Source organism: Portunus trituberculatus, chromosome 23 (assembly GCF_017591435.1).
Source record: "Portunus trituberculatus isolate SZX2019 chromosome 23, ASM1759143v1, whole genome shotgun sequence".
NCBI classification, from domain to species: Eukaryota; Metazoa; Arthropoda; class Malacostraca; order Decapoda; family Portunidae; genus Portunus; species Portunus trituberculatus.
The window spans coordinates 3,734,849-3,756,293 of record NC_059277.1 but is presented as its reverse complement, the minus strand read 5'-3'; the positions used below and the strand labels follow the sequence as shown (position 1 = coordinate 3,756,293).

General features: G+C 37.1%; 2 protein-coding genes across 2 annotated transcripts; both read left to right on the top strand.

Annotated features, from left to right (window-relative positions):
• Positions 1-748: 748 nt before the first annotated feature.
• LOC123507630 (2-oxoisovalerate dehydrogenase subunit beta, mitochondrial-like) lies at positions 749-9,589 on the top strand. Its single transcript, XM_045260660.1, has 8 exons — positions 749-954; positions 2,741-2,818; positions 3,835-4,037; positions 4,378-4,533; positions 4,995-5,166; positions 5,735-5,880; positions 6,517-6,603; positions 7,006-9,589. Exons 1-8 carry the CDS (start codon positions 810-812, stop codon positions 7,144-7,146), a joined length of 1,128 nt encoding a protein of 375 aa, XP_045116595.1. The 5' UTR covers positions 749-809; the 3' UTR covers positions 7,147-9,589.
• A 4,147-nt stretch (positions 9,590-13,736) lies between these two features.
• Positions 13,737-20,016, top strand: LOC123507631 (glutathione S-transferase kappa 1-like). The gene is made up of 5 exons (XM_045260661.1): positions 13,737-13,893; positions 15,969-16,151; positions 18,471-18,599; positions 19,001-19,153; positions 19,677-20,016. The coding sequence occupies exons 1-5, from the start codon at positions 13,789-13,791 to the stop codon at positions 19,818-19,820; spliced, it is 714 nt and encodes a 237-aa protein (XP_045116596.1). The 5' UTR covers positions 13,737-13,788; the 3' UTR covers positions 19,821-20,016.
• Positions 20,017-21,445: the final 1,429 nt, after the last annotated feature.

Genomic DNA, 21,445 nt, shown 5'->3' with positions numbered 1-21,445 from the left:
AAGATAGTAGATGCTAGAAGCCTCTTATGTCATGTGGCCAAAATGATTGAAAAGTTCTGTAATGTTGTATAATTATCTACCTAGATTTAACAGATATTGTATAAAAGGAGGTTCTGAGCCAACAGGAGTCAATCAATGAGTATTAAGTCAATGAGTGAGTAATAGCCAGCAATAAGTAGGAATAAGAGTCTGTAAGAAGCAAAGCAGTATCAAATTGGAAGCTAAAAAGTCAGTGAGCAGTAAGCAGTGTGCAAGTAAGAAGTAAGAAGAGGAACAGTTAGCAGTTCTCTCACACAAGGAAGTAAAATAAACAAGTTCTTCCCAGTGTATCTTTCTCCACGGTTTGTTAGTTGTTACCATGCAGTTTCTATGTGACGACATTGCAGTAAACGAACCCTGTGTGTGAGGAACGTAACAATACGGACCACTCTGTTGAATGCTGCAAAGACTTGAAAATAACCCAAATGATGCAAGAAAAAATCATCACATTAACCAACATGTATGCGGTTGGAGATGAGGCGGATGGTGGCTTGGAGTCTCTGATTAATGAACCTACACACAATACATAATAAACACCATGCTTCTCTGTTCTAAGGTCAGATTTTTTTTTCCATCTAGAGGTATTGCTATACTATACAATCAAAACATTATATATATATAATCAATTATTAATAAAATGAAGCCCATGAAAAAAAAAAAAAAAAAAAAACTGGTTAAGTCGTAAGTGGCAACTTGCTTGAACTGCCAGTTCCAGTTAGGTCCGCAGCAGAAGTGGGCTGCACAACACCGGACCGTGTGTCGACGGCAACATGGCTGGGGCACTGCGGAAATTATCAGCGGCTTGGAGAATGGGGAGACAATCTGTGTTACGGCCAGTGGTGCAGACGGGATGGCAACATGTCAGAGACTCGTCACACTTTACCTACTACCCAGACACCGTCCCGGAGTCTCACGGTAATCGTTTTATTTGCCCAGTAACAGTTCTCTCTGTAACACTGTTTGTCTTTGTTTTGTTAATCAACGTTGTATTGAAGCGCGGTTAACAACGGTCTTGCCAGATGGAGCAATACTAACTCCAGTGATATAGTGCCACTACATCAGTTAGTGTAATATTACGTTAGGTTAGGAATGAAAACCAGCCATCAGAAAAAAATGAAAACAATTGAGTTTCTATTACATTAATGGGTAAATCTTACTTAATCTAAAGCACCTTGTATGTTTTATTTTTTTCTTTCTCGTCCTTTCACAAGGGCCTGTGGAGAATCTGGTTTTGGGTGGGGAGAGATCATGCAGGAGTAATATATTATACTTTGAAAAAAAGGTAGAGAAATTTTACTAGAATGAAAGAAGCAGATAAGTTTTCTTTAAGTCAAGGAACTTGTCTAAATGTAGCAAACAACCAGAGACCTATCCTAAGAATGGGTGGGGGCTCAGCTCCCAGGGAATCCCGCACTAGGCCACTAGTTGAACACATCCACAAACCTATCGCAACTGGGGGCTGGTTACATATATAGGAGGGGGAAATGGCCTAGGACAACAAAAATTACAGATAAAAAAGGCTCACTTACGTGATGATTCCTGATTGCGATAAAAAAACTTTGTCAAATGTATGGAATAAATGTTTTAAGACCTACCTCTTAATGCGTTTAAGTTTTAAGAAGGTGGAAATGCAGGAGTAGACAGAGAATTCCTGAGTTTGCATAAGAAATGGTGAATAATTGAGAATATTCCCCATTATTTATTTTTCGTGGGAACATATGCTACATATGTTTTCTTTCCTCCATCCATTCCTTTCTTCTTCTTTTTTTTTATTTATTTTTTTTTTAGCTCTGACGGTGATAAATATTTAAGAAGCAAATATGCTTATATTTTCAAATTTAAAGTCACTAAACATATACCTAACATTTATTGTCCTACTCATTGATCTCCCCTAACCTAAGATTTGTGCAAATCTCATGACTATATATTACTGCAGTATATGTGAAGAGTTGCTGCAGAAAATAATAAAAGAAAAAGATGTAATCTGAGCGTTAATGGTGATATCAAGTCTTTGGGCTATAATTTTTGTTAATCATTAATGTCAATAGGTATGATAAATGATAAGATTGATGAAAATGATACATATTATATATTTCAAGAATGTAAAACTAGAAAATGTAACTGGGGAAGGAGAGTAAAGGGCAAGAAATTGGAGGGAGTGCAAGTGGCAAGGGGATGAAGGGGAGGGACTAAATTGAGTTGTGTATAGGAATAGGGAACTCTGTTTTCCCCTAATTACTCATTCCTCACCCTTCTAGCTTTTATTCTCTCTTGTGTTTGCCCATACATCCATCCCTTTCACCTAATGTAAGTTTAAATGACTTGATATAATTTTTTCCTTGAAAATTATTTCCTACTGTGCATTCTTGTATACACTGACCATGTCAGGTACCTCTCCATATATTGTCTCATTGTTTACAAATGCTTTTTGAAAATTTATACATCCTGGGTTTCACTGTGCTTCCAGGTTGACTGCCACTGCTATAGCTTTGTTCTCAACCCCCCCCCTCTCTCTCTCTCTCTCTCTCTCTCTCTCTCTCTCTCTCTCTCTCTCTCTCTCTCTCTCTCTCTCTCTCTCTCTCTCTCAGATATCCAATACATTTTCAGCACCCATTTATGCCCAAATGTACCTTCCTGGAAATGACAAGTGTTGCAGCAGGTTTCTGCTGTTTTTAAGTGTCATAATGTATTTAATTTTTAGATGAGACGCAGCGACTTAACTTGTTCCAGTCCATCAATAATGCCTTGGACCTCGCCCTCGCCACGGACGATTCTGCTGGTGAGTGGAAGCAGCCTCTCCTTGGTGTTTCATTAGTATATACCAGTGGCTGCTTTATTTCACCATCTTTGGAATATGTTGAGTAAAAAGCAGATGGATATTGCAATAAGTCACTCATTTGTTTAGAAGCCATTGATCTTCATAATTTCAACTTTTGCATGGTCTTTCCTGCCTGCTTTTATTTCCCTAGTAATTTTGTGATTCTTATTATATATATACATACTTCTGTTTCTTTCAGGTTTGACTTGATAAGATTTTTATTTTCTATGCTTGTTAAAATTTTCATCGATAGTAGCTAGAATCAATAGTTCTGATCATAGTCAATAGTCAGTAAAGTATATTTGGCTCCATACTGCTTGGTGAAGCAGCCTTCTTACCCTTATTTATTAACTAAGCCACATGTCAACTCAAGAAATTTTAGTCAGTAAATATCATTGGCCAAAAGTCATGATGAGTAGATAAAGCCACATTTTCTCAACTCCACTCCATCTCCACCTCCCCATCCCCACTTCCTCTTAGTTCCTACATTTTTCATATCCACACCGTCTCTCCTCCATCTATGCCACCCCCCAATCTCTCTCTCTCTCTCTCTCTCTCTCTCTCTCTCTCTCTCTCTCTCTCTCTCTCTCTCTCTCTCTCTCTCTCTCTCTCTCTCTCTCTCTCTCTCTCTGGGTGTGGGTGTGTTGCTCCTAACTAGTTAAATGACTCAAAATGTTGTAGGTTTGCATCTAGAAGTGCTCTCAAAGTGTGCCAAGATAAAAGTAACTTAGGGGGGTCTTTCATATGAGTTAAAGTTAAGTTTGTTCAATCAACAAAAGGAGAATATGCATACAGTGATAGATACAAATAAATAAATGGGAAGTATCCTCTTGATTAATTTGTATCTCTAATAATAATTTTTTTAAAGTTTCTGTATCTGCTTTTTGAGTCAGTTTTGTGCATCTAATAAAGACAAGCTCTGTTGCTATTTAAGATAATTTCTTATTTCTTTACATCATATTTTTCTTTTGTTTCAGTCATATTTGGGGAAGATGTTGGGTTTGGAGGAGTGTTTCGCTGCACTATTGGGCTGCAGGACAAGTTTGGGAAGGACCGTGTCTTCAACACTCCTCTCTGTGAACAAGGTATTGCAGGATTTGCCATAGGTTCAGCAGTGGGAGGTGCCACTACCATTGCTGAGATGCAGTTTGCTGACTACATCTTCCCTGCTTTTGACCAAGTGGGTGCTGGCTCACCTAAGAGCAATTTTTTTGCTCTAACTTTATTTGTGTATATTACATTATATATTGTGAGGCAAATCATGGAAGTTCTATATAAAAGAAAATATTTGGAGATGTCATTTGATTTGTTGTTGGTTTCAGTGAATAGTGATTCGTGATGTGGGAGGCAACATTTTTGCTGCATTTTATTTTACTAAACCTATTGTATATATAGATTAAACAGTTTAGTCAAAACCATGAGAATTGTTGTGGTTTAACATCCACTTGTATTGCATAGGAGTTTTAGTGAGCCAGAATGAGGACTGGATACTATAATAAAATATTCCTCACCTTCCCCAGATAGTGAACGAAGCAGCTAAATATCGCTATAGATCAGGCAACCTCTTTAGCTGTGGTAAGCTGACCATCAGATCTCCATGTGGTGCTGTAGGACACGGTGGCCTCTACCACTCCCAATCCCCAGAGGCTTATTTCAGTCACACTCCAGGACTTAAGGTTTGTTGACGCTTTGTTCTATTTGTATCCAAATCTCAAGTTCAAATCTTTAAATTTGAAGAGGTTTTATTGCATGCGTGGTCATTATTGTTCAAAATTGATATATTATAGATAATTTAAATTAACTTTGCATTTCATATGCCTTAACAATTTTATAGTAGTCACTATTATATTATGTACATAAAACTATGTTCTAGTAAGTGTATCTCTGTTTAATCATTATGCCTTGATTTATTATACAAGTGGCTATACAAACAAAAAGCACACCTAGTATTATTTGGGAAGTGACTGGATCCCAATGATACTGTACTGCTATACTATGCCTTGTATGAATATCATTAGTGTGCTGACTGAAATAGACAAACACCAGGTGTACAAATATTAAATCATGTCAAGAAACACCTCACAAAGCAAAATGTTAAATCTTTGACTAATACTAGCATTGTCATATTGATTAACAGGTTGTGGTGCCTCGTGGCCCTATAAAGGCAAAAGGCCTGCTGTTGTCATGCATCAGGGATGACAATCCTTGCATCTTCTTGGAACCTAAAGTACTCTATCGCTCTGCAGTAGAGATGGTGCCCACCAGCGACTACACATATCCTCTCTCCTCGGCAGACATTTTGTTGGAAGGTATTGACATTATTTCACCATTGTTGTGTTCCCTACATTCCATCTCTGTGTTGTTATTATTACAGTAACTATTTTAGTTTTGCTGTACTCTGTTCTTGCTAATCATGATACTCCATTGTGATTTTTTTCTTATGTGTTTTTATTCTTTCTTCAGTTGCCCTTTTCTCTGCTTTCATTATGTGGTCATAATTGAATGCACATTAGGAAAGACCCTCTCTGCTCAGCCAATTGCAGAAATACTTCAATAATAAGAAAATATATGCAATTTTAAGTAAAAACTATGTGTTTTTTCCATTTAGAGGATAGAAGTATTGAATAAGGGAATAGAGGCCAAATACTTATATAAGCAAAGAGGGCATGTTTGATAGTGAGAAATGGAGGCTTCTCTGCTATTGATAATGCCTGTTGGGATCTTCCCAGAGGGTATAAAGCATCAGAATGATGAATAGATGATTAAAGCATAGGTTTAGTCTTCCATATATCATTTCTCCATCACAGAAAAAAAAAGATGAATAGATAAAAGATGGAATTATTGCAAGAACTCTCTTCTCTTGATTTACACTTTCAGGGGAAGACATCACCCTGCTGGGGTGGGGAACACAAGTACATGTGTTAAGGGAAGTGGCAGAGCTGGCAAGAGAACAGTTGAATGTTTCCTGTGAAGTAATTGATCTGGTAACAATCCTTCCTTGGGACCAACAGACTGTCTGTAATGTGAGTGCCAGGCTTGTTAGTTTATGTACAGCTATCCTTAATGACTAAGCAATTTTACAATTATAATTGTTTTCAATATAAAAGCAGCAGCTAGTAGCTATTACCTCTAAATGTTTTATTCCCAGTAAATGGTCTTTGTGGAGCTTGCAACATAAAGCAGTTGACAGTATGATTTTGTCTGTCCAGATAAAACTTGAGATGAATGAATAGCGTAAGTGCATGTTTTTCTATATTTTTAAAGTACAAGTCAGAGCCCAAACCTAGGTTGCAAGTTCTTGTTCAGTGGGTTGCCATATAAACAAAAAACAGATATATATGTATGTGTGTGTGTGTGTGTGTGTGTGTGTGTGTGTATTTGTATTCACGGTTGCCTGGAATCAGTTTCAGTATCAGAGGTGTAAAGGTACAATAGAATAGATATGCTGGGTTGTGAAGGAGGTATATAAAATCAAAGCACTATCACATTTGGTACAATAGAATAAACATTGGCTGGTAAACTTATTCATGATATTAAAAAGTTTGAAGAACACCATCATAGATGACCTTGATTTGAATCTTTACACAATGAATATGAACATTCCATTTTGTAAGTTAGCATTTCCTGTATTAACTACTTGTTTTTCATTGTTCTGAAAGTCTGTCAAGAAAACTGGTCGATTGCTTATTGCACATGAAGCTCCCATCACTAGTGGTTTTGGGGCAGAAGTTGCAGCAACAGTGCAGGTAAGATACTGCAAGTACTTGTGGTCATAATTATTAATATGCCTCTTGGTTTTGAGGAGTGTAGATTCATTAGAATAGTGAGAGGAGTAACACTATTATTGTTTGTGTACAGTATTGCTGCATGTGTTGTCTTGCTCAACCAAAAGCTCACAACATGCTTAAAAGCAACAGCTTCCCATGCCATTCTCTATCTCCTTGGTGCCATCTCTTTTAGTTGTTTGTGACACTCAAAGAATATGTCTAACTGGGTGAAGAGTGTGTTGCCAGACTACATTCCTGTACCATGACTATTTGCAATTATATATTAATGAATTTTAGCACTTTAATTAAGCTATTTTGCAGCTAGACTTAAGTGTAAAGTGTAAATGATTGTCACCTGATGTCAAACTTTCCTACCTGCAGAGTGAGTGCTTCCTTCACCTTGAGGCACCTGTAGAGAGGGTGTGTGGTTTTGACACTCCGTTCCCACATATTTTTGAGCCATTCTATCTACCAGACAAATGGCGTTGTCTCAGTGCTCTGAAGAAATTGATGAATTACTAAATACTGAGGGAGCTACCACCTAGCTATGTTTTAAAGGATACTTCATTCATCTGTTGAAAATTTAACATTTGCTTTTCTGCTATTAGATTAACCAAGTTGAATAATCATGGTAATAATGACAAAAGGTTAAATCTTAATGCAGAGATATAGTATTTAATTACTCATTGGTAATGCTCAAAATTAATATCTTTTCCTTGATGTCTGGGCGATAATGCCTGTGTGATAGTATGTCACTGTTATTTATTTGAAAACTTGTAGATGCCACCTTGCACATAAATGAGTGATCAATCATCACCCACTTATGCTAGTTATGGCTTGCATGGCAGTACTGTGTGGCTCAGTGGTACAGTGCCCAGCTCATGACCAGAAGGTTGTGAGTTTGATGGCAGCCTCTTTATGGGTGAGTGATGTAGTTGTCTCATAATATTGTTATTGAGAACATAAATCATTAAGTACAATTTTTTCTCAAGTGCAATCATTTTAGGTAGCATGGGACCGATGCAAGCACTGCTGTATGCAAGCTGCCTGCCAGCCTACCTATGCCATGATAACTGAATATTTTGTGTGATTCTTATGGTTGTAATAGTTTTGCTCTGTTTGTATTGGTTGAATGTCCATACGGAACCATAAATGCTAGTCACTGGATATTTAACCTCTTGCCCCAGGATGGTGTCATGAATGTGCATGTTGTATTTGGGATATGTGGGTGTGTGAAATTTCAAATGCTGTTACTGTATCTAATGTTGATTCTGTCATCAAACTAAACCGAATAGTCAAATATCATATAAGAAAATATTCAGTGAAATCAGGTGTTTTTCAAACCAGTAAACCATCTGAATAATATGAACCTTTCTTGATAATGAAATAATTTGGACATGTACTTGTGTGATTTTATTTCTACGTGGTGGCTGGCTGAGGAAGTCTTTGGTCCTCAAAGAAAAGGTCTTCCTCCTCCTTGGAGTGAGTGAGTTCTTGAAGTAGAAAAATGTCTTCAACTGTTTATTATTTTTTTTACCCATATTGTTTTTTTTCTAAAACTATCCATATCATAGTAAATGTGTTCCTGCTAAGGCAAACTTAAATTAGGCATAACTTACAGTATTTACATCTGCCAGATGTGGAGCATACCAAATAAGATGTATATTTATGTCTACTGGCTGGGAGCGAGTGGCATCTAAGGCTTAAATGTACATCCCTGGGTTGAAAGGGTTAAAAGGTGCCCTGTTATCAGGTGTCAGGTGATGGAGGAGAAAAAGGAGGTTATGGTGGATGTTAGTAATAATGTGTAATTTGAATTTGTCTGCTCTTGTGCCATAGAGAATGAAAATTGTATTACTTGGTTGTTTGTAAACACAGGACAATACACTTTTCTAGGGATGAGCATAGACATACAGCTTTCTCCTCTGAGGCAAAGAGGAGTGAGCTTATTGTCAAATAAATTCATGACGAAGGTGTGAGGTGTGAAACATGCTATTATTGTGTAACTTTTATCCTTCTTGTTTTTTATTATTGTCTGTGATTATTAGTTAAAAGTAGGGTCTTCTTTTTCTTCGAGATGTGAAAATTTTGTGCTCTAGTAATGTTGTAGCATATACATATTATGTTGTAGAATAGTTGACTGGCCTGTGGCTGTCTTGATCTTATACAGGAAACAAGGTTGCTGGTTAGTTAGTTGATCAAAGACAAAGAACCACTTTTAGTAATAGTACATGGTATGTGCATTTTTACAGTGAATCGTTAATCAGCAATGCTTTTAGTTATGGGTTGTGGGAAGTTTTTGGTTCAATTGTTCTATTTCGTAGATTCTGCCATTACACAAACCTGTAATTATTTAAGATGTGTGCAGTACACACCAGTATTATCAACATAACTCAATGCTTTGTTAAATTTGGGCCATATTATCACAAAGTAGACATATCCATTCAAAAGAATGATCTGGTGAGAAGAAATATAGGATAAAACAAAAGTCCTTGATTTCTCTTGTTTTTAATTTCCATTCTGGGAAAAACAAGATCTGAAACAGAAATTGATAAAATGTTTTTGTTCCATCCTTTGTTAGCTATCACTGTCACTTTATTGTGATCTATGTTTTGTTTTAAGCTAGTTAATTATGCCACAAAGAAAATTTTAGCATAACATTTACTCCCTTCTGACTTTTGAACTACTTCAGTGAGTATATATTCCTGAATTTCTAAAGAAGGGCATTTACCATAGTAAGATGATGTGCACATACATTTGGTATTCTGCCATACCTAAAATTTGTCAGGGTTTAGTTGAGCAGGATGCTTTAAGAATGCTTTGTAATTTCCTGTGATGTGGATATTGATTAGCTGAAGCTGTGAGAACTTGTAAGGTATTACATTAAGAGGGCTAGCTAGATAGCTGTAAATGATTTATAGTTTTGATAGATAATAATGTCTCGAGAGAATAAAAAAGAAACGAGTTTTTTTTTCATACCCAAGGAAAAGTTCTGAGTGGGGACTACATTTGTTCTTTTTAGCTTGTGGAAGGATGATGAAGACAGTAGTGTAAGTGTTTTTCTGGAGTATGTAATGAATGATGCTTAAAGATAACAATGATAATGAGCCGTGAACATTGTTATATATATATATATATATATATATATATATATATATATATATATATATATATATATATATATATATATATATATTGGTCACCTAAAAAAAAGATAAAACAAGAAATGTTAATTAGCGCGATATCAGTTACGTAAAACTGTGGTTCACAAAATTTTAATAAGCGAGTATAAACTTAATTCCAGGAAATATCGATTTATTCACAATAGAACAAACAAGGAAAACAGCTCAAATTTAGTGCGAGATATGCATCCGTTAATTATTTCTCCAGCTGATTGATGCCAGGTTATCTTGTGTAAAGGCAGGTTCACACGTTAATTTGCGATTGAAATTACAAGTCGGTAGTTTCCGACTGAATGTCGGTGCCCAGCAACTGGAAAAAGCAGTCGAAAACAAGACCAGCATGTTGGTCTTTTTCAGTCGATTTGCAGCTTTGTTTACATTGAGAATCACAGAGAAAGGTTTGCATAGGTGTCGATGTAGAGAAGATTTTGAAGTTGATGAGGAAAAATACATCACATTTGGGACCCTAAAAGTGAATTCTACAGCAAAATAATAATAAATAAATGAAAAAGTAAATAAAAATAAAACAAAAGAAAATAAATAGGTAGAACAAAATTAATAGGCGTTCGATGAGATAGCTGCCACCCTCTGATGACTGCTTCCCTGTGTGCAGGGTGTTGAGGATGAGGATTGAATACTAGTGATGGTTTAATTTGATCGCAATCGTCATCGTCACCAGAGGAAGATTTTGTTGGGTAACTGTTTGTTTACATTCATTTCCCGCCAACCAGCCGATACTTCCTAGTTGCTATGTGTGAGCGTGTTTCGACTAGAAGGGCTCAGTCGATACATCTAGCAATTTCAGTCGCATATTGACACGTATGAACACACCTTTAATATGGCAATAATAACTTTTCTGATAGATTAATTAATTCAATTTAACTAAAAGTCGCATATGATCTCGAAAGTGTTCATGTGCCACCTGAGGCTATCACAGATTGGGAACCACTGAGCAAGAATATTCTCCGTGGCGGGCTCCGAGGCGAGGACAGATGGGTGAGGTCGTTCAGGTCAGCAGCCTCAGCCAGTGTTGCCACGCGTAGGGGAAAATCCCTACGGTAGGGGATTTCAGGGCTTTGTAGGGAGTAGGGGGCACCTACGGTGAAAATCGTTGTTTCGTAGGGGAACGTAGGGGAAAAATTCAGAGAGACAGACAGACAGACAAATTTACAAATATAATATTGCACACATGAAATGTCGTGCAAGTTGCTGAGAGAGAGAGAGAGAGAGAGAGAGAGAGTGGAGGGAGAGGGATACGTTGGTCATTCTTGTTCGAGACGTGAATTTGTTAACCCCGTTACTATAGATTCCTTTGATTTTTACCAAATTATGGGACTGATTCGTAACAAAAACTTTGTCATGAATAGTCTAACATTTAAACGTATTTGTATTTTTATTAAAATAACACATATTAACAACGTAGACTAAGTGATGATGTTTTATAGTACGTGAAAACTTCGTAGCATACACGTATGAATTCTGTTTGTAGTCTGTCTGGCCGGGCCGACAGCCGCCTAACTTACAGTCTTACACAGTTGACCAGTTGCCTGCGGCAAGTCAGTTATACAGCACTAACGCTGACTTCAGACACGCGGCGCGGCCACTTGAATTGTGTCATTGATATTGTGTTACTGACCTCAAAAGGAATAATAATCACTGATCATGCCTAAAGTTGAAAAGAATTATCGCTCTCAAAGATACAGGGCGGAGTGGGAAAAAGAGAGTTGGGCCTCAGGATGGCTCACTGCTGGAAAAACTGGTGGAAAAGCTCATTGTAAAGTGTGTGATAAGGAGCTTGTGGCAGAGAAATCTGAGCTTACTGGTCACACAAAATCGTCTACTCATATAAGACTTGCTAAGCAAATTAAGTCAAATGAACGGATGACCATGTTTGTGGAATCTAAAGATGAAAAAAGGATTAAAGCAGAATTAAATGTTGTGGCAATGGTGGCCCGAAAGAATTTGTCTTTCAACTGTCTTGATGACATGGTGAGTACACTCCATTTTGTGGCAGATGACTCAAAAGCAATCAACAGTATGACTTGTAACAGAACCAAGGGAACATATCTTTTGACAGAATGTTTATCACCATATGCACACGAAAAGCTCATGCAGGAAGTTGCTTTGTCTGGTGGATTTTCAGTGCTGTGTGATAAAGCAACAGATCTCACAATGAACAAAACATTTTGTGTCAATATGAGATTTTTGAAAAGTGACACCTATGAACCAGTTACACGTTTCTACCGCCTGCTCCCTGTAAATGATGGCAGTGCAGAAGGCCTGTTTGAGCTGCTGAAAGAAACCTTAGAAGGAGATGGCATTGGGTGGGACAAAGTGATTGGTTATGCCTCTGATGGAGAAAATCTGATGCAGGGAGATAAAATTCACTGCTAACCAAGTTACAAGATGTCGTGCCAGATTTATTTGTTGTGAAATGCTTTTGTCACACATTCCATTTAGTTGCTGGCCATGCTTGTGAAGCTTTGTCAGCAACGGCAGAGCAGCTCATACATGACATCTATAACTATTTCAAATTATCACCTAATCGTCAAAAGAGTTATGAAGAGTTTCAACACTTCGCTGAGTGTGATCCACATAAACTGTTGAAACCTTGTCAGACAAGGTGGCTGTCGATCTCACAATGCGTAGAACGCATCCTTGCACAGTGGTCTGCACTGGAGTTGTATTTCACAGCAGAGGCTCATGACATGAAAACCTTGCAGGCGGACAAAATACTACGAACCTTGAAGAATCCCTATGTCAAAGCCACCCTGGAATTCACAAGCTTTGTTCTTGGCGATCTTGTTGGCTTGAACAAACTTTTTCAGTCTAATAGCTTTAAGTTACATATGCTGCTACCAGAGACTGAAAGAGTTCTTCGAATGTTTATTCTGAATTTCATGAAAAGAGAATTTGTTACCTACAAGCTTCCAGCTATTGAAGATCAAACAAAATGGCTGCCAGTAGATAAAGTATACCCTGGTATACTTGCTAGTGAAACGTTAACAAAAATGAAGCCGCATGAAAAGGAGAGCTTTCTTTCACGGTGCAGAGACTGGTATAAAATTGCATGCTGCCAAATACTGAAAAGGATTGATCTGTCGGATCCAGTGCTTGTGGGACTGAAAGATGTAAATCATGAAAGAATTCTAAAGGACAAAGCTGACGTAGGCTCTGCAGCAGTGTTGTATCGGAAGTTACCGCGTCTTCTTCCTGAAGTTGACGTGCAAACCATCGACAGACAGTGGAGATCTATTCTTGTTGATGAAGAAGTCAGAAAAAGTGCTTGGGAAAACAAAACTATTGTGGAATTCTGGAAGCATATGAGAGATGTACCTTCATATGAGAAAATAGCAACTTTCATGCTCAAACTAACAGCTTTGCCGCAAAGCACAGCAGAGGTTGAGAGAACATTTTCAAAACTCAATAACAATAAAACAAAGCTGCGAAATAAACTGTCTGTAAAGACATTGGAATCAATTATCAAAACTTCTGAAAGCTTTCCCTCAACCTTTGATATGACATCGTCTTTGGTTAAGCACTATTCATGTGCAAGGTCTAGATACTTTGCAAAATACACTGAAAATGAAAATAATTACGTTCTTGCTGATTAGAGCCAATTAAACCATCCTTCTAGAAAGTCCAGAGGCAGTATCGAGAATGTAAGTATAATTTAATAACCTTTGTTTATTATATTGTATATATAATTCTATAGACTCTACTTCTCTCTCTCTCTCTCTCTCTCTCTCTCTCTCTCTCTCTCTCTCTCTCTCTCTCTCTCTCTCTCTCTCTCTCTCTATATATATATATATATATATATATATATATATATATATATATATATATATATATATATATGATGCATAAGTTTTTTTCCGTGTAGGGGAATGTAGGGGAAAATTCCCGTGGATGTAGGTAGCCACAGTCACCAAGGCGTGGCAACACTGGCCTCAGCTGAGTGTGTAAACAAACCCTGGGAGTCATGAGGGTCGCAGCGGCCAGAGCAGCGGTTCACGCCGCCAAAGAAAAAGTGAAGATTGATTTGTTCTATGATGTGGTATCTCCCTATGCATGGCTTGGATTTGAGGTAAGGAGCATAATACATTCATTTGTGTTTCTGTAAGGAGGTGACACATTTCTTCATTGGAATGATAAACAAGAAAGAATAATCCTACAGATTAGGCGGTGTCTAGGTAGGTGGTTGTGGACATAGCTAATTCAGTACATTACCAGTTTAATACTTGAACTGTGTCTTTATCAATGTACTCCAAACATGAGGATCTGATGGGAAAGCAGTGTCTTGGTTGAGAAAGCAATTAATGTTTACTAAAAGCCCTTGTCAGTAACTCATGACAGCACTACGTACATGTGGTATGTGCTTTTTTTATGGTAAATATTTACAATAACACCATCAGCTCAATTCTGGATGAAATTAATGTTTTCTGGTAGATTTCAGTCTGTTTCGAATGAATATGCACTTCATTTCCGTTGCAAATCTTTTCTTTTCTTTTCTTTTTTAATACCCTTCCTCCCCGTTTCTTATGGAAACACGATTTTGCAGTAAAACGAAGCTTTTTTTTTTTCTGGTATATTTTGACCTGTTTTGAATGAATCTGCACCTAACTTAACCTAACCTAAACCTATTCTAGCTAATGTAGTTTAGTTGAGGCAAACGCAGCAACCCTGATACGTCTTCCTCCAAACAAAATTAACTTTATCTAACACAATTAATGGGATCTAAACTAAAGTAAACTAACCTAACACGACTGGCAATGCTAAGAAGTTGATAAAAATCATTACCTGATTTCTTTTCGTAAAATCTGATCGAGGCAACACCCTGCACGGGCAGACACCTTCCATAGACTGAATTCAAAGAAGTTTATTCTCTTCACAAACTGCTTTGATTGGCTAGATTTATTCTGTATTATTTTTATTGGTCAGTGGTTGCATGCTCAAACAAAAGAACCAATCATTGCCATTTATTTCACACGTGCACAAATAATGTGAAGATTTTTATCAACTTTATAAACAATTTGGGACAGGTATGTATGGGTTCAAATTACTCAGAATGAAAAGCTCTAAGATGAAAAGGGTAGCAAAAGCCATGTTGCTGTTGGTGTTAAAGTAAAATAATTCTTTATAGATTTGTAGTGATACTTTTGAAAATCAACACTAAGCTAGAATTAGAGTTAATTTTTTTTTTCTTTTTTAGCTTGGTTGGTGGTAAAAACAAAAGTAAGCCAAAATTTTTTCCTTAAAAAATCTAAGGAGAAAATACCATGTTTGACAAAGGAAAACATTATAAATTTTTACTGAGGGAGAAAATATCAAACACTAATGTGGTGATGGGGCTGATTTAATTGACCACTGGAACATCCCAAACTGTTTCATGTGGCATTCTCTTGGCAACCTGATAGTGAGGAGTATACCAAAACTGGATATGCATTTAAACTCATAAAAGGCAGAGGGCAAGTCTTGTACTAGTAATGTATACTGTAGTACAAAGGGTAAAGGGTGGTAAGAAAACACTGGGTAGACAAGTGCTATGATTTATTGTTAATAAAAGAGGAACAAGTACAAATAACAAAGACAATGAGAAGCTGCCTGCTAGGAGATGCACATCCACAGCCTTTGGCTGGCGGACAGGGACTGACTGACTTGAGGTGACAGGAGAAGCTTAGAAACTGTATCCCATGTGGTTGAGCTAGGACAGGCATCCAAGGCAAGCACATGATTCTAGAGCAGCGTTTCCCAACCTGGGGTGCTGAAATCAATTACAAGGGGTGCTGGGAAGTGATGCACACACTCCACTTCCTTTTACCCTTCTAATAACAAGATATTAGTTAGGAGTGCTGGACTGCTTAGACATGACAACAGGGGTACTATGGTCGGAAAAGGTTGGGAAACGCTGTTCTAGAGGATACAGAGCTAGGCATCACATGGTGGATGTGGTCGTATCGCCAATCACCACAGCCTCATTATACATCATGAATATTATGAAAAAAAACAGTCACTAGTGTCCACCTGTGGTGTCCTGCTACCTTGGTCATTGCTGGATGTGGCCATTATACTGCATTAGTATGTATGTACACATTGTTATTTGTGTGTAGCTAATGCTTGTATTTACTTTTTCTCATATTTAATTTACTTTTTCCTTATCAGGCTCTCAATAGGTACAAGACACACTGGAACATTGATCTACACCTGAAGCCTGTGCTTCTTGCTGGCATTGGAAAGCATGCAGGGACTATTCCACCAGCTATGAAACCCAACAGAGCTCCCTACTTAGTGAAGGATTTGCTTCGCTCAGCAACCTACTTTAATGTACCTCTCAAGTTTCCGAGCGTAAGTTTAAGAATGTTAATTTTCTATTTTTCATTTCCTGTACTATATATAGCTGTCTGCAAGAACATATCTGCATATACATATATGTACACAGTATATATATATATATATATATATATATATATATATATATATATATATATATATATATATATATATATATATATATATATATATATATATATACACACACACTTATGATGATACCTTGACTAACAGGTTTAAATTTGTTCTGAGATAGAGCTTGTTAACTTCATTTGCTTGTACATACTATCTCAAATAAATTTTCCTCACTGAAATAAATTGAAATGCCATAAATGTGTGCCAGCACCACCCCAAAACATTTTTTCCTGTTTTTAGGTAAAGGAAAGTTATTTACAAAAAACAAATACTGCCTAGAAATATAATACGTAGAGTATAACAAAGAGAATGTAAAGAAAAATTTATTTGAAAAACTGTATTTGTTGGGGAAATCAGAACCTGTTGTAAAGGAAGATGGTGAAGGTGGAGGGTGGAGGATTTGAGTTTATTTCACAACTGGTTTCACCAGTGGCTTCTTCAGGGGAACTGAGTTTGCTCAAAGATTTCAAAGATTTCAAAGATATATTGAGGAAAGGGGGGTTACAAAGGAGGGGGGAGGTGCGCCTGGCTGGCACACGGGAAGAGAAAGTGAGGAAAAATAGAAATACAGTAGGAGTGTAAAGTTGCCGGGCGGACCGGCCTGCAGCTGTTAAGATGGTGAGGGTCAAGGGCAGTACATGAGAGGTTAACGGGTGGAAACCGGAGTTCCCGGAGGAAAACCACCTGTACTGCTGTGAAATAGAGGAGAGTGGGGAGGGTTACATTGGAGTCACAAATATACATATATACATAAGGAAAAGTTATCCACAGTCAGTACAAATGGCTTAGGGTGGAAACCGGAGTCCCCGGGGGAAAACCACCTGTACTGCTGTGAAATAGAGTACTGCTGTGGATAGAGAGTGAAAAAGCAATATTTACACATAAGCAAAGTTAAAGCAATACAATGTTAATTAGAAAGATAAAAACTAAATACAACAAACACAGGTTAATGAATTATTAAGCAGTATTTACAATACAGAAACACAAAAATAGGGGCACACATAAAAGGAAGTGTCTTGTTGCACAGTCTTATTGGAGTCACTCAAGCACACAAGTCTTTTTAAAGATTTTGCGGCGAGTGTCGCTCTGGACCAAACCCCTCTTTATATTGGGATGGTGGTAACTCAGGATGAGCCACCAAGCCTGAATCCAGATTGCTGGTTGGTCCCCATCTCTAACCTGGGATCACATAGTGCTGCAGCTGGATCCTTCCACACGACATTGCCCAACCTCTTGCATGGATCTAGTTGCAGCACTCTGCAATCCCAGGTCATGAATGGAGACCAACCAGCAATCTGGGTTCAGGCTTGGCGGCACATCTTGAGAATGTACATAATTAGATACAGACTGCTGGGTGGACGTGGCGTTTGGTTTGCCAGTGAGAAGCTTCGTACATGGAATTAGCGTGCAACATGGATTTTGACTTGCAAGTTGAAGTGAAAGATGTAAGAAGTGATGCAGAAGTCTTAAGTATTTGGAATATATATGTGTATATATATATATATATATATATATATATATATATATATATATATATATATATATATATATATATATATATATATATATATATATATATATATATATATATATATATATATATATATATATATATATATATATATATATATATATATATATATATATATATATATATATATATATATATATATTCCAAATACTGAAGACTTCTGCTCTCAATGGCATGTTTAAAACATGCATAATGCACTCTCCATGAACAGAAAATATTCTACTTACTTAAATAATCAAAAGGTATTTATAGAACTTATGTGTGTAAAAACAAAAAATTAATCATTATTAAACATAATACATGTATATACATATATGTGATCACACAATGGAACCTTGACTTATGAGCTCCTCTACTAAAGAGAAATTACAGATGCAAACCATTACTTCTTACATCTTTCACTTCAACTTGCAAGTCAAAATCCATGTTGCATGCTAATTCCATGTACGAAGCTTCTCACTGGCAAACCAAATGCCACGTCCACCCAGCAGTCTGTATCTAATTATGTACATTCTCAAGATGTGCCGCCATATATATATATATATATATATATATATATATATATATATATATATATATATATATATATATATATATATATATATATATAGATACACAGATGCATAATATTGCAGTATCTTAATAATATATTGAAATATTTCATCTAGGACGTTTTTGAGTTGATGTTTGGTAAGGGTTCTCTCATCCCTTCTCGCTTCCTGACTGCCATCGGCCTGTTGTATCCTGCTCTTCTGGAGGCTGCAAGCCGCCAGTTGTGGTTGGCAGCTTGGAGTAGGGTAAGGTTTAATGTACTATTGCTTTTTATTTTATGAAAAAAACAGTATGTGGACATTTCTTTTGTGTATGTGTATCCTATCCCTGTCTTCTGTTGTCATTTATGCTTGTGCTATAAAGGTTTGTTTTACAAAAGTGAATTGTTGCACAGCAATGACAATATGTAGAGTTGTGTATTCTGTTTTATACACATTGATGTACTGTGATATTTCCTCTGTGATAGTTGCAGGCTGGGTTCTATGTATGCTACAAAAATCAAGTGAAAAAGGATCCCTTCTTTACCTTTACACCTAAAATTTTATATTTCCTTGTCATTTTGTCTCAGTTGTACACTGATACCAGCCTGTTACTTAGAAGAAAGTTTTGATTTATGAAAGTTTTGTGATAATAAGAAATAACATAGGATGAGGACATCACATCGCCTGAGGTGTTAGCAGCAGCAGGCTTAGCAGCAGGTCTGACACCAGAAACTCTTGCGGAGGTGAAGGAACAGATGGTTCAGCCAGTCACCAAGCAACGTCTGAAAGCCCACACTGATGAGGCTGTTGGATATGGGGTAATTTTGAAAAATTCCTCTCTCTCTCTCTCTCTCTCTCTCTCTCTCTCTCTCTCTCTCTCTCTCTCTCTCTCTCTCTCTCTCTCTCTCTCTCTCTCTCTCTCTCTCTCTCTCTCTCTCTCTCTCTCTCTCTCTCTCTCTCTCTCTCTCTCTCAAAATAATTAAGGTGTCTCAAGTTGTCTTTCACATTACTTATGTCTGTGTTATGTAAATTTGTGTTAGAGATTCTTTATCATAGGATGGGAGATTAATGAAATCTTGCTTTTTGGAAAATTGTAATTGTGAGGTAATTTATAGACACATGACCTAAATGTACTGGATAGACTTCAGAATGGACAGGAGGTGTAAGAAGCCAGTTGACCTACACATGACATTCTCTTTATAAAACACATATGAGTATCTGCCATCCTTATCCATAAATTTGTCCAATCTTTGTAGGTATAAAGTCTCTCTACTATTCAATCATTGAATCTTTTCCAGTTATGTATATAATTTTATTTTTTTTTCCATGCTCTCTTTACAGGCTTTTGGAGTGCCCACTATAGTTGCCCATGTCGGGGAAAAACCAGCACTTTTCTTTGGGTCTGACAGGTTCCCCATTCTGGCTCAAGAAATCAATGAGACCTGGATGGGTCCTGAACCAGGTGTAGAAAATGCAAAGCTTTGAATAGGCATGCCTTAGTCTTCCAGGATAAGCAGTGATATAATGTGCATATAAGTTGCATAATGAATAATCATATTAATGAAGGGGTGTAATATAATGTATATAAAATATATAATAATGTCATATGGTCTTACAGGGTTTATTTAGACTTAGGCTAAGCTTAAGAAATAAAGCAAATACATTGTTCATAAATGACTAAGTAGATTTTCATCAAACCAATACTAATATATAAGATATCCTAGCTATCAGAGAAGAAAGCTAAATCCCAAAGATGAGCGTTACCTCGGTGAACTTGTGTAACTGCAAAGAAAGTTTAATACTAGTGATGTACAGTACACATCTAATATAAGGCGGAATTAAGTTAGGAGAGCTAGAGGCTGCTGTTTCAAACGGAAACAGGCTTATTCGGACCGTGGCTGATTCGGACCAAGCTGATTCGGCCCTTTTTCTGGCTCTTTCGGACCTCGACCTTATTGTCCTGGCTGATTCGGACCTTTTCCAGGGGGGACTTTGCATAATTCCAACACTTGTTACCGAGAGGATATTAATTGAATAAGAAAAGGTAAAATTACATTTTATTGAAAAATTACATTTAATGCATTTATTAGGAATACTCTAAGTCTTAGTCTAGGCCTACAATTTCACTTACACATAGATATATGCACACTTCTTGAGTAACTGGCCAGTTGTTATATTCTTATCATTATATTCCTTCCATACTTGTATTATACGACCTTGTATCTCCTTCACCCGATTTCTCTGATACCTTTTTAATTTTCCTTCTTTTACGAGTTTTATGTGATTAGGTATTTCCTTCGCCTCCGAGTATAGCAAACTTATCAATAAATAGAAGGGAAGGTTACCTTTTTTAGCACTTCTGTTTAATTTGTGATGCCATCCTTCCACGTCATTTGTTTGCCCAAAAACTGACCAGTTCTCTACTGTCCACACATTACTGTTTGTAAGTGTTCGGATAATTCAAAACATGATCCGAATCAGCCTAATACATGGTCCGAATCAGCCAAGACTTAGGTCCGAATCCGGTCCGAATTAGCCATGGTCCGAATCCGGTCCGAATTAGCCATGGTCCGAATCAGCCACGGTCCGAATAAGCCTGCATTCGTTTCAAACGACCTAGATAGGCGCGCCGAACTATAGCTACCACTCATGCTTGTGGAAAGAAAGTGTTATTATTTACTGCTGGTAGCATTACTCTTGTCATTAGTGACCCTTTGACTAATAAGGGTCGTGTAATTTTAAGAGGAGTAAACGAAGAAGAGAGAGATTGGAAGTGGATGTCTTCAAGAGCACTCATGAATTGTCCATTTATACAGTACAGTAAGTTTACAAACAGTATCAAAATTGCCTTATTTTGAGCCGTGGAAAAGAATGACTGAATAAACTCTGGCATGTGCTGCCCTCTGCCGGCCTCTTTCCCGTGCCTCGGTTACCAATCTCACGACTGTCCGTCAGCATTTTGTGTAGGTAGTACTTTGGTTGCCATGGTTTCTACTTGTTTCATTTATAGTGGTTACCGTGAGTGCAAAATCGTAGTGAAAAGAGAAGTTAAAATATCAGTATACCTCTGTTATGCGTATTTTCTGAAAATGGATCATATAGTTAGATAT

Coding starts and splice junctions, on each gene's coding strand:
- LOC123507631 (XM_045260661.1), top strand. CDS start 13,789: ATGAGGGTCGCAGCGGCCAGAGCAGCGGTTCACGCCGCCAAAGAAAAA. Junction 13,894..15,968: donor ATGCATGGCTTGGATTTGAG/GTAAGGAGCATA, acceptor TTTCCTTATCAG/GCTCTCAATAGGTACAAGAC. Junction 19,154..19,676: donor ATGAGGCTGTTGGATATGGG/GTAATTTTGAAA, acceptor CTCTCTTTACAG/GCTTTTGGAGTGCCCACTAT.
- LOC123507630 (XM_045260660.1), top strand. CDS start 810: ATGGCTGGGGCACTGCGGAAATTATCAGCGGCTTGGAGAATGGGGAGA. Junction 955..2,740: donor CACCGTCCCGGAGTCTCACG/GTAATCGTTTTA, acceptor TTTAATTTTTAG/ATGAGACGCAGCGACTTAAC. Junction 4,534..4,994: donor GTCACACTCCAGGACTTAAG/GTTTGTTGACGC, acceptor ATTGATTAACAG/GTTGTGGTGCCTCGTGGCCC.